At 45.6% G+C, this 13,170-nt stretch overlaps 1 protein-coding gene across 9 annotated transcripts in view; it reads left to right on the top strand.

The window, feature by feature from the left end:
* Positions 1 to 12,965, top strand: part of TJP1 (tight junction protein 1) — a 259,306-nt gene extending 246,341 nt beyond the window's left edge. For 4 of the 9 annotated variants that reach the window (XM_024982006.2, XM_024982002.2, XM_024982008.1 and 1 more), the window contains 6 exons: positions 821 to 1,048; positions 3,213 to 3,388; positions 5,955 to 6,426; positions 7,709 to 7,926; positions 8,838 to 8,981; positions 11,491 to 12,965. In XM_024982006.2, the coding sequence (XP_024837774.1) occupies positions 821 to 1,048; positions 3,213 to 3,388; positions 5,955 to 6,426; positions 7,709 to 7,926; positions 8,838 to 8,981; positions 11,491 to 11,585 (1,333 nt within the window). In that variant the 3' untranslated portion in view covers positions 11,586 to 12,965. The remainder of the gene's footprint in view (positions 1 to 820; positions 1,049 to 3,212; positions 3,389 to 5,954; positions 6,427 to 7,708; positions 7,927 to 8,837; positions 8,982 to 11,490) is intronic. The other 5 variants (XM_024982009.2, XM_024982004.2, XM_024982012.2 and 2 more) reach the window with 2 other exon arrangements.
* The last annotated feature ends 205 nt before the right edge of the window (positions 12,966 to 13,170 follow it).

Genomic DNA, 13,170 nt, shown 5'->3' with positions numbered 1-13,170 from the left:
ATGTAGCCTGTGACATGTGCCTGCCGTGGTCAGGAGCGCGGTCAGCACCAGGATGACTGGGCGGAACGAGGCTTCGGGGACCTGCTGTGCACGCTCCTCACTGTGGCTGCCCCTGCTGTTGCTGAGTGATGGGCTGCATCTGAGCAGTTCTCTGGCCTGTTTCATTTGCTTATATTTGTGCTTGTAATAAAGAACTACTGTCTAATTTCTTATGATTTTCCTGATGCCTAGTGCTGTCATGCAAATGTAAATTACTACGGTATTTCCTTTAGCTGGGATCATTAGCAGACAAGCTCTTCTGCATGGAGTAAATGTGTAATAACTGAAAGCTTAGCCCTCCCTCTTAGTGTGAAACCTAGTTTATCTGTTTTTGATGCTGAGTTTCTGAATTACCCATCAGGGCCTAAGTAACAATACTTCACTTTGCTCATAGTTGACTTCCTTTGCCGCGTGCTTCCCTCATCATTGTCTAGCTCCTTCCTTACCTGAGGATCTGTTGATCCTGGCATCAAGGTCTTGAATTCTCAGTTGTTGTTCTGACAGTGGGGCACATGCTGGAGCTCCCCACTGCCTGTCTTCCCTTCTGTCTCTGCTTCTAACCAGCTGGTTGTCAAGCTCAGTAGACGGGTTATGTTAGGAGAAGGCTGCTCTCTTGAGTGTGACGAGTGTGCACGTAGGGCCCAAGTTTCGGCCTTGATGGCTGCCCTGCTCAGCTAGGTCACGAGTAGTCAGGGTGCCAGTGGAAGGTCAGAGGTACCTATTCTGTTCTCTCTGTCAAGTTAACATCTCAAAAGTTGTTCCATTTATCATTCATTGTCAGGATCCCTGAACCACAGAGGCCTCACATGAAGCCACCTGAAGACATTGTTCGGGCAAATCACTATGACCCCGAGGAGGATGAGGAGTACTACCGGAAGCAGCTCTCCTACTTCGATCGGAGAAGCTTTGAGGCCAAGCCCCCCACCCACATCCCCACTAGCCACCTCTCCGAGCCCACCAGGCCGGCTCACCCCCAATCTCAGCCACAGTTTGCCGGTTACTCTTCCAAGTGAGTCACTTCATTTCAGACGTAAATTTTCAAAGTTAAGATGAAATAAAGGATCACTTGCATCAATCAAGTGCAGTCAGTTACACAAAGTTCAGTGTGTTCTGAAGGGAAATGTTAGCTGTGTCATACCTACTTGATTTCTGTGGGCGGTAAGCAGTTCAGCATGTATGCTATCCAGCCTGGGGTAGCTTTGTTCTTAGACCCTGGCGTCATCTGTGTGAGGTTCTTATATTAGAAAAGATGTTAAATGTCAAAGGGTTCTAAGGATCCAAGTGCTTTGACAAAGGTAAGAGGGTGAGCATTTAAGAGACTGACCTTGAAGTCCCTCCTTCCCACGTGGCACGCTCAGTGCTGCTTCTCGTCATTCTTCTTGGTTTTTTGTTCTTTAAATATAAAAGCAGGCTATTCTAGGGAGTGAAGAGTTGTTTGGTATTTTCCCAAGGCAAGAACAAACTTGCCTGCTATCGTTGTTTCAGCTTGAGGGGACTTGGTGACTTCTGGTCCACTTGTGAACGTGGGGTGCTGTGAAGGGGGCAACACGGGGACTGAGCTCCAAGGTCCTGCCCATCTTCCTGTTCTGAGCTGCACCCTTCTGTTTGCTTGTCTACTGTGCCTCTGGTTGCTTTTCTTTTTTGTGGATTTTGCTGGGTTACAAACTACAAGCTCACCTGTGCCTGTGTGGGTTCCTATATTGTGTGTGTTCTGGTTCTGCCTCTGGTGGAGCCCTGACTGGTGGTGAACTTGGTTCTGAGAATGGAGTGTGATCCCACGCAGGCACAGGTGGGCCCATACCTGAGCAGAACAGACTCACAATAATGAAGACAGATGTAGATGTGTTACAAGGAAGTCATTTACACAGTGTTGGTGAGCAAGTCCTAAGTCAGCAGGAAAGGGCAATTTGGAGCTGTGTCTGAGCTCAGAGAGGCTGTTACGTCCTCTTGAAAAGCTTCCATCTGGATAGTCTCTTTTGGGACACCTGCAGTAGCAGTGTTTGATTCCGTAACTAGGACTATTAACTACCAGGACTGGTTCAGTGTAGCCAAGTTGAGACATTAACATAACATGAGGCAGAAATAGAGCTCTGTTTGTGGCAAACTTAGATTGACTGTTTTCTTTGACTTTGCTCTTGGGCTGGCTTTGCCATCACCTGAATTTCTTGGCTCTTGGACTAGCTCTGACTGCTGGTCCAGGAGCATCCATGTAAGACATTAGTGTGAGCTATGCCGTACGGGCCCCTTGCAGTGCACATGTGGCAGACTTCCTGTCATCCTAAGGGTGTAGTTTTTTGAGCTGACCATGCGACTGGACTGTGACCAGAATCTGACCATTCCAAGTTCTGTGCTACCGTGTGTGCTCGTAAAGCAGGTGCAGCGGGGCTCTGCAGAGCTCAGGTGGCAGCACTGCAATTCTGGGTCCTGTTGTAAAGATGTCTTCTTTGTGAATTTTACGTGTTCCCATATGAACAGTTGGCAATCTGGGGGAAAAAAAAAAAAGCATACACGGCACAGTTTGATTTAAATGAGTCTTAAAATCAAGTAATGTTTGCCCCTCTAGGAATTGCTAAACCGAGACTGGATCTGGTAAATCAAGGGCAGATTTAAAGACCACAGTGTCCATGTTACTGGACACAGCAGAGTCCTATCCCTTAAACGCTGCTTTTGGGCAGAGTTTGAAGAGCTGTGACAGAAAGTGTGTGGCCCAAGAAGCCGAAACATTTCCTGCCCAGCCCTTAGCATAAACGCCTGCTAGCCCCTGCCTCATCCTCTAGTGCCCAGCTGGTGCCTTAGATGCAAAAGCAGATGGGAATCTAAGGAGGATTTGAGCCAATAAATGTTTCTCCAAAATACTTAACCAACCATTGCAATTTTTTGTGAACAACCATCTTCAATATTACTAGTATACCCGAAATTTCATCTGCCTTTTGGTTGCCATCTTCTGGATGTCTTATTAATATTCTTACTGTATCTGTATTGTCTTCACATCTCTGGTGCTGATGATGGCTTAACTTAGTTTGTGTATTTTGGTAGAGTACACATACTCGTGGGGAGTAAATTGTGAAATTGTCAATTGAAAGCAAACAACTTGGGGACGCCTAGAAGAACGGGAGCTTCTTTGGTAACGTGCATCCATCTTCAGGTGTTGACTTGTCCTCCTTTTTTCACAGGGGGAAGGCTGCTGAGGCCGAAGCTGTGGACAGGTCATTTGGGGAGAAGCGCTATGACCCGCTGCAGGCGACGCCCCCCCCTCCGCCGCTGCCTGTTCAGTACAGCCAGGGTGCTCAACCCAGCCCCAACACGGCTCTTGGCCTCCACGCACACACCAAGGGGGCGCATGGTGAAGGTAGATGGCTCAGGAGTGGGCAGACGACTGTTGTAGTCAGACTTACAAGGCTAAAGTTAGCCTCGTGCTTTCTAAGTAAAAGTGGGTTTATGTAAGAAAGACACACTTGAAACCTATGGGCTTTGGACAGTGAAAAATAAGGATTTTGTTAAAAGTACATCTTTTTCATGACTGTTGCCTTTTAGCTAGATAGATTTTATTCTGCCTAACACAGCTCAATTTCTATATGTGGAGTTTACCAGTATGTCCAAAAGTAAATGAAGGGTGGTTTGTAAAAATCACGGTGACATCCCTCCTCACACAAGGTCTCTCAGCAGGGCCATCTTGGGGGTGTCCCTGCGTGGCTGCCTGTGTCTTGGCCTCCACATCTGTGATCAGTAAACTGTCTCCCTCACCCATGCCGACCCTCACCCAAGGCATCGCCCCCCCTCTCCCAGCTCCCCCCACCTGCCCTCCTGCTTCCTTCAGCTTTCTCCTGCATCTCAGAAGTACACCTCTTCTGAGCCTCACGCCATCTTTCCAGCCCGCAGCCCAGACACCCTGGGAGGGCCTGTAGCCCCACCCCCACCGCCTCTGGAGCCTTCACAGGGCACACACAGCTCACGTCCCACTGCTGCAGATGGTGCTGCTCTGTGGTCACAGGAGTCCACTCCCAGGGCTGTGATTTGATGTCACTGTATGCTAGGATTTTCTTTACACGCTGTCACGTCTGCAGACAAAGTTTAACTTTTTACTCTCCAAACCTTAGCCTTTTTGTTTTTTTGCCTCTCTGCAATGGCTGCGATGTGCAGTGCAGTGTGAATAGAAGCGATAGTGGCACACCTCTTTTGCTCCAGCTCCCAGTTTGAGAGAGCAGATAGGCAGTATGTGACTTCTCTGCGTGCCCTTCCTTCTAGTTTGCTGAAAACATTCTATCAACTGACTTTACGTGCAATTGTCCTCAGTATCCACAGGACGCCCCCACTCCGTGTGCACACTGAATGAAATCCATGGAGCAGAAGTCCCTGGTGGGACTGGTGCCGTACAGCGCCCACCCTCCGCTCGGGCTGCACATCCGAGCATACAGAAGGCCAAATGCACTGTAGAGAATCCTATGATGTATTTCCTTTATTCTGTTCTGTGATAAGTTGTATTACTATGCTCACAAGAAATTTTCTTGTCCTTGTCTGGTTTTGGTATCAAAGTTGTGCTGGTCTCCTGAGAGCTGGGACAGGTTTCCTCTTTCTCTCATGTCTGGAAGAGTCAGACACTGATACTAACATAGAATGCAGCTGGTGTTACTTTACACTGCCACCAGGCGCAGAGAAGGTTCCTGACTTAATGATGCTTTCACTTCAGTGCAAAAGCAAAACACGCTCAGTAGAAACTGTACTTTACATTTTGATCTTTTCCCAGGTTAGTGAGTAGTACAATCCCTCGTGATGCTGAGCAGTGGCAGTGAGCAGAGCCCCAGTCAGCTGCCCCACCACAGGGGTGAAGAGCTGACACCATTACAGCTGTCCTGCACCCAAACAGCCAGTTTGTTTTTTACTCTCAGGACAGCATTCAGTAAAGCACATGAGATACTCACCATGCTGCTGTAACACTCCCAGGGAAATCAAAGAAGATCTGTACATGCAAACTCTTGTTAGTCTACATCTTTGCCAGGACTTGGCATCACCACACTTTCAATGTTTTACAAATTCAGTAGATGTGAAATTGTAATTTTTTGGTTTTGGTTTTTAATTTTCCTAATTAATAGTGATGTTGCTATGATTTACTGGTTTAGTCTCGTTTTCACTTGTATTTTTGCCTGTTCAGTTTTTTGCCTGTTCCTATTGGTTGATTCTTTCTTACGGACATACAGGTTTTTTCCTACTAATTTTTATCAGTTATGCATGTTATAAGTAGCTTCTCCCAATCTGACTTTTCTTTTTTGACTTTAATTATGGTAAGTTTTGTAGTACTGATTTAACATAGACACATCTGTCATTCTGCTTCAGTTTTGTTACGGACACTGGAGTCGGGTTCCTCCGATGCCAGTCTCTGGAGGCACGGCCCCGACTCCAGGTGCATCAGCGCTGTCCCATGTATCACACCATGCTTTCACCTACTCCCTCAGGATCACACATGGCCACCAGGGTCATGTGGTCCTCAGACTGGCAATAAGCCCTGGCACTGCCTCTGAGGCCAGTGGGAGAGACAAGCAGGTGGTGGTGTTGAAGCTTGTTTGAGGAAGGAAAGGCATTTTGGTTTCTATTTTCTGTTGGATGAAAAACTGTTTCAAGGTTTATTCCTGGATACCATAGTCTCTGCAGAACATTACTTGTCGATACTTTGATTGTTCATCCAGGTGGATTTATGCTTGGCCTCTTGTAACATCTTTTCCATCTCACCAACCATTATAGTCAGTAAGAGATGGATTTCTAATTCTGTTTTTATTCATGCCACTGAATATCCTTTTTACTTTTTCTTATGAAGTATAGTTGATTGACTTTAGTTTCAGATGTACAGCATAGTAATTCAGTATTCACAGATTTAATTATTTTCAGAAGTTTTTGAAATACTTCTCTACTGTTTTTTTCAGGTAATGCCATGTCGTTGGATTTTCAGAACTCGTTAGTGTCCAAACCGGACCCACCTCCATCTCAGAATAAGCCAGCAGCTTACAGACCAGCCCCTCGAGAGGATGCTGTCCAGTCTGGCTTCTACCCACAAAAGAGTTTCCCAGAGAAAGCCCCAGCTAATGGGGTCGAGCAGACGCAGAAAACCGTCACGCCAGCATACAATCGATTCACACCAAAACCATACACAAGCTCTGCACGGCCATTTGAACGCAAGTTTGAAAGCCCTAAATTCAACCACAATCTCTTGCCGAATGAAACCGCACACAAACCTGACCTGTCCTCCAAAGCCCCCGCTTCTCCGAAAACCCTCCTGAAGTCTGCACAGCCTCCTGAGTTTGACAGTGGCGTGGAGACCCTCTCTGTCCACACTGACAACAAGCTGAAATACCAAGTAAACAGTGTTAGCATGGGGCCGAGAGCAGTGCCCGTGAGGTAAGAGTCTTGTCTTTGCCCAGCCTGGTGATCGGCCTCATGTGAGTCAGGTGTAGTTGGGGTACTTGCCTGATGATCTCAGCTCAGACTTGAAGGTGAGTGGTGCCATGCCAAACGCTGGAACCACTGCCATAGCAGGGATTCTGCAGAGATGATGCTAGTGCCGTCCTGAAGCTACTGCTCATGTGGCTTAGCTGTCCTCACTCACTGTCCCTGCTGTGTAAGAACCAGGTTGAGGGACACTGCAGCTCATTCAGCATGACACGGCCCCGCTCTGACCTCTGATCTCCAGGTTGAGGGACACTGCAGCTCATTCAGCATGACACGGCCCCGCTCTGACCTCTGATCTCCAGCTGGGGAGGCACATCTGGAGAGTGTCTCAAAAGAGTTTATTTCCTCACCCACTGTTCGTTTTCAGCGAGGGTAAAAAGAAACGCTTTCTTAACAGGTGTGGTCAGATGGTGAGCAGATGAGAAGAAGCCAGCCTGCCTGGGGCCGGCTCCCTGGACCCCTCCCTTGTCTGCACCGTGACAGCCTCTCTCAGCCGCTGATACAGAGGGACAGTCAGGTCCACCTGCAGGCTGCCCCTGGAGCAGAGGGACAGTCAGGGTCCCGAAGGAGCAGGCCCACCCCTGCCTCTGGCCGCTCAGGAGTGAGGCTGCAGGCCCTCACGCTTAGCTTCATTTTGTCCAGAAGCTATCTTGCTGCTCACCTTTAGTCCTGGCTCAGAACTTAACTCTGGGAGATCCCAAAAGCCCGCACTTTTGAAGGAGAATTGGTACCGCATCCTCTCCACCTTGTGTGACCATGCAAACAGGCTGGCCCCTCTCCACATGTGTCTGCCTGCACCAGGGTCTTCATGACTTCATGGAGCTGGATGTCTGTGCTCTGGGTGGGAAGGGAAATATGTGCACACCGGAAATCCTCAGTGGAGAGAGAGGAGGCATAGTGAGTGTATATGCTATCATGTCTAAGATGCCACTGTTGCCTTACTTATCACTAAGAAGGAAAAAATAAGCTATCAAAGCATGATGTGCCATCAATTTTAAAACATGTTTCATGGATATAAGATGTTGCGTGAGCAATGTATCAGGCTTTGCGTGTTCTGGTTGCAAAACTTGTCCCAGAAGTGCATGCTTAGTTATTCCAGTGAGTAGGATCTGTCACTAAAACTTTACTTACTAAAATACCTTAATGATGTGGAGAAATACACTCGATTAACAGCCGTGGGAGCTTCTGTGTGTCACTAGCAGTGTTCTTCATTGGCTGTTTCTGAACTCAGTCCCTCAGCCGTGGAGGAAGATGAAGACGAAGACGGTCACACAGTGGTGGCTACTGCCCGCGGCGTGTTTAACAGCAATGGTGGGGTGCTGAGCTCCATTGAGACCGGTGTCAGCATCATCATCCCCCAGGGAGCCATTCCCGAGGGGGTGGAACAGGAGATCTACTTCAAGGTCTGCCGCGACAACAGCATCCTGCCGCCTTTGGACAAAGAGAAGGGTGGGTGCGCACCTCAAGCAGCCTGCATGCTCTTGCAGGCATATCAGGCCACGAGACAGGATACTTGGGCTGCCCTCAGGTTCTTTCTGCTGGGGAGGGGCCTGCCAGCCAGTCCTGGCTGCCCTCCCCCAGATTCATCTGTGAGTCCTCACCCTTGGCAGCTCTAGAGATGGATTAGGTAATAGGTAACACCCACTCCAAAGGCCTCACTTGGAGCAGCCGCCTGCTGGTGCAGGTAAGGCTGTTGGATCAGCCCTCATCACCCCCAGACCCCGCACAGGGAGGATGCATCCCCACTGGCTGCTGCAGCTCGTGCCTCTGAGCTGTTCAGGAACCTGGGAATGCTCTATGTCTCAGTCTTCCTGGGTCAGTCAGGATGACACAATAATGAACCATGTTACAACTTCTTTTAGATTTTAGAATATCTTAGCAATGTTTGCTTGTTTCCTTAAATAGGTCATGTTCACTCACTTAACTCTGTAGCAAATACAACATTAAAAACATAAGGTACAAGTGACCTGTGTAAAACATTTACGTGTGTCTCATACCATCAGGACCCTGTGGCCACCAGCAGTGTGCTGCTCTTCAGCACTTGACACGTGGCTGCTTTAAAACTGAGATGGGCTAGACATTCCGGAGATGTAGTAAATTGCTCACTTTTTGAAATAATGTTTTGGATATATTAGGTTATATAAAATACTAAAATTGACATCACCTGTTTCTTTTTACTTTGTAACATGGCTACTGGGAAATGTTAAATTATGTCTGGAGTCTGTGGTTTCTCTTGGTCAGCGCCACTCAGAGAACTGACCCCCTTTTGGCCCTAAGGCCTGTGGTTAGAAGGGTGAGAAGAACTGTGTCCAGAAGGAGGCAGCTGTCTAACCTCTTTTCCCTGCTCTCCCCTCCCCCAGGTGAGACCCTGCTGAGCCCCCTAGTGATGTGTGGGCCCCATGGCCTCAAGTTCCTGAAGCCCGTGGAGCTGCGCCTACCACACTGTGCGTCCATGACTCCTGACGGTTGGTCTTTTGCTCTAAAATCATCCGACTCCTCGTCGGGTACGCTGTCTTCTCTCTGTCCTTTGGGGCTTTGGGTGCTGTCATTGATTGAGCCTGGGCTGATGGCACTACCCACGCTGATCGTGAGCCAATTGCCCTCCATTCCTCTGGCCTTGTAGGCATCACCGGTGTTGTGGAGTTCCCTTGTGACACATCTGTCGTAAATGAGAAGGGCAAGGTGGGGAAGCCTCTGCCTTTTAACATGGATGATTTGGCCAAAAGTGGACAGTTTCATGGTGGTCAACAAAATTATCTGTCAAAATTTCTAAGATGTGGTAGGAGAATTGGTACTGTCCTGCATACATAGGGATTTTCATCTTCTTACAAAAGGACTTGATTTATGTAATAACTTGTTTCTGGTTACTATTCTTTAATTTCTCAATGTACAAAGTGTATATATTACTTTGTAGAGAGTGTGTGTGTATACACATACACTAGAGAAACCTGAAAGATAAAAGACCTACTGTGATCATACTTGGCCATGGTTTTTCCATGTAAAACCCTAAATACTTCTGTAATACACTATTTTAAAATGGCTTTTTGCTGTCAATATCATGAATTTCAAGGCTTCCATTGCATTTTCACATTTCTCACTTCCTTGGGTGACTACGTGAGTTAGAACTTTCTATATTTTTGGTATAGATCACTTTAGAATTTAAAAGTCCTTCTGAATTTTTGATAAATCAGATGATCCAATTATGCACTTTTATTTTGGAACAGTATGAGTAAAAGTTTTATGGTGTAAAGAGCATATTTTAATACTACCTAACATAAAATACTACATATATTCACAAGTTCCCCATTTTCTAGGGAAAGTTAATTTTTACATAGTAAATATTAAAACTGTTTCTTCAGGGCCTCCACTGAGAACATTGCATTAGCCTAGTTTGAAGTAGTGAATTGACATTAATAATAAAATTACACTTAAAATGTATATCCTGCAAGTCAGGTCGTAGTATGGGCTGTGACCGTCCTTGAATCCAAAACAGGTTGAGAGCCCTAACTGTAAGTGAAAATCAGTATGCTTCAAATAGTTTGCCTTGTGCCATAAAACACATCGTATTTTTAGATTGAAACTTTTTCCTGTGTTAAATTTGAGTACTTAACACCTGGAAGAGAAATGTGCTTCTTTGTAATTCTGTATGACTTTCGAATGCTTTTGCTGCTATAAATTTCTTTTTTAAAAGCTCAAGGGTAGATTTCAATAGTTACTGACTTAATCCAAGAAAAACGAGCGTATTGAAAAGAATTTTTGAACCTAAAGATAGTTACGACAACTCTGAGGAAAACCTTATCTCAGTGTCTGAACAATTTGTTGTCTGCAGTATTACATAAACCTACATGTATCTTTGAATTGAACCCCTCTGAACTCATGGGATCCATGACATTGCTGAGGTAATGGACAGCCTACTGTCTGAAGGTTCTATCGGGTGTTTGAGAGTCTCCCGGCTTCTAGATGCCAGCTGGGACCCCAAAATCGCCTCTGGACACCATTCTCTGGGGGTACAACTGCAACTTTTTGACAGTGACTTACTGTAGGCTTCCCTGGTGGTTTAGACTAAAGAATCTGCCTGCAATGTGTAAGAGACACAGGTTTGATCCCTACATCAGGAGATTCCCTGGAGAAGGGGATGGCAACCCACTCCAGTATTTTTGCCTGGAGAATCCCATAGACAGTGGGCTACAGTCCGTGGGGTCACAAAGAGTTGGACACAACTTGAGTGATTAACACCAACACTACCATGGACACAGGAGACAAGAGGCCATCCCAAGTCGTCTTCATGCCGAGTCCACTGCCAGGGCTGCTTAGCTGCAACTGTGAATGTCAAGTCAGCGGGTTAAGGGCCCAGGCCTGGCTTCAGGCTCACACAGCTCACTGACTTGGAAGCTTCATGATGGTTTTTCTGTACAGCCAGAGCAGGCTGAGAAACTCTGGCCCAATCTCACTTTTTAAATTTTGGGTAGAGGGAAAGAGGGTCTTTTGGTGGGGTGTGTGTGGGGGGGTCCCTGTGGGATCTAGTTCTCTGACCAGGGATGGAATCCATACTTCCTGCAGTAGGAGCAGAGTCTCAACCACTTGGACCACCCCAGAATTCCCAGGGAAGAGAGTCTTTAAGAACCAAATTCTGTAGAATGTTGAGGGTTTCATTTGGTGTGCCAAGTGTGAGAAATGTAATACTGATCATACAATTAATCCAGACTTTCGAAAGTAAGAGTATTTTTAATGAGTGTTTGGACTTGGGCAAACTGGAACTGTCCCAGGCATATAATCACCCTGACTTGTATTTATTTTTTAAAAGGCATGGACTTAAAAACAACAGAAATCTGCAACAGCTTTTGGGTCATTCAATTCCAGTGGGTCTGTGATGAAATAAAAAGCACTAAGAGCTTTGGTGCAAGTGCAGTATGCTAAAGGAATAGAGGAAAATTGTGTCTAAGTGTTTTATTTGCCCCATGATTGCAAGCAGTTTAAGAACCAGAAATGATGTGGACTTTTTTTCTCTTGTAGGTGATCCTAAAACCTGGCAAAACAAGTGTCTTCCTGGAGATCCAAATTATCTTGTTGGAGCAAACTGTGTTTCTGTCCTGATTGACCACTTTTAATCCTTAAAATATATGAACTTGATTAAATAATGTGAAACTGGGTTAAAGTTACTAAATCTAAAATGGAACCACTCTATCAAGTAGTACCTTTTCCTGGAGTTGATCCTGCAGTGTGTTAGTTTTACGCGCTGTGTTTGGGTGGGGGAGGCTGAGTGTGCAACCCCTGGGAACATGCTGCCCACTGCCCATTTGGGGCTGGTGTGGGCTGGAGGCTTAGAGATGCTTTGTAATGACTTTTGTACTTTTATATGGTCACTTACTTAAAATTGATTTCCGTTAAAATACCAGCCAGTGAACGGGGTGCATTTGAGTTCTAGTCTTTCCAAAGTACACTGTTTCAGACTTTCTTATGGCCCTGGCCTGCACACACATTTATTTTATTATGCATGAAATAATATGCACACATTTTTAAAATGCACCTCGAATATATAACCAGTGTAGTGGATTTAACAGAAATGTACAGCAAGGGGACTTTGTGGTGTGTTGGGGGGGAGGTGCGGGTCAAGTGAAGACAATGACTTACTGTATACAAAAACTCACTTTTCTTAGGGAAGGACACCAAAGCATGAGACTGGTTCCGTGGCCTCTTCTGGATCTATAAATTAACCATATCACCACAGACATACTGACCAGCAGGAATGCCTTACCCTCATGTTTTTGTTAGATCATTCTGTCTGTGTATCACTAAGTTTTATGGCTTTGTGCGCATCTAGATACTGTATCATGAAAAAGATGGAGTAAATTGTGGATTTGGTGGTTTCAGAAATGTGTGATCACCCAGAAGAAAATAATGGTGTGATTTTGGGTGGTGTTTTTTTTTTCCGGCAAGAGGCAGTGGTTGTTTTTCTTTTGGCAATGCGTTTGATAAATTTTGATGTTTTAAGGATGCTTGTACATAAAGCGTGCATACCACTTTGTTCTTGGTTTGTAAATTAACTTTTATAAACTTTACCTTTTTTATACATAAAACCAAGTTTCTTAAGGCTACCTTTGTATTCTCTCCTGTACCTCTTGAGCCTTGAACTTTGACTTCTGCAGCAATAAAGCAGCATTTCTATGACACACACAAGGTCATTTTTTTTAAGAAAAAAGAATGCACAGAGTTGTTACATTTTTAAGTGCTGCATTCAGAAGACACAGTTACTCAGAATTCTCTAGTTTGAATAAATTCTTGCGAAGTATCCCTACTGTAATTTGTGATACGATGCTGTGCCCTAAAGTGTATTTTTTTACTAATAGACAATTTATTATGGCACATCAGCACAACTTCTGTTTAGATAATACACTACATTCTGTTAATCATTAGGTGTGACTGGATTTCTTTTACAGTTATTAAAAACTCAAATTTCTAAATCTGCAGAATAAAACTTTTTAAAATAAGGTGCTTGTTTGTCTGTTTGCCCACTGTTTCTAGTGTCCTGCAACTTCACAACCTAATATAAAATCCTGCAGACCACCGTCACCACCTGCTGCCGGGTTGGGCCTTGTTTGGGTGGGAGTGGGTGGGGGGGAACTCCCTGTAGCCTGGCAGAGGACAGGCCATCTTACCACTGTGCCCATAAGTCTACATGGGTTAAGTTTATTC

This window comes from Bos taurus, chromosome 21 (genome assembly GCF_002263795.3).
Source record: "Bos taurus isolate L1 Dominette 01449 registration number 42190680 breed Hereford chromosome 21, ARS-UCD2.0, whole genome shotgun sequence".
NCBI lineage: Eukaryota > Metazoa > Chordata > Mammalia > Artiodactyla > Bovidae > Bos > Bos taurus.
The sequence above is the reverse complement of the archived record's forward strand: the minus strand, read 5'-3'. Positions and strand labels throughout refer to the sequence as shown.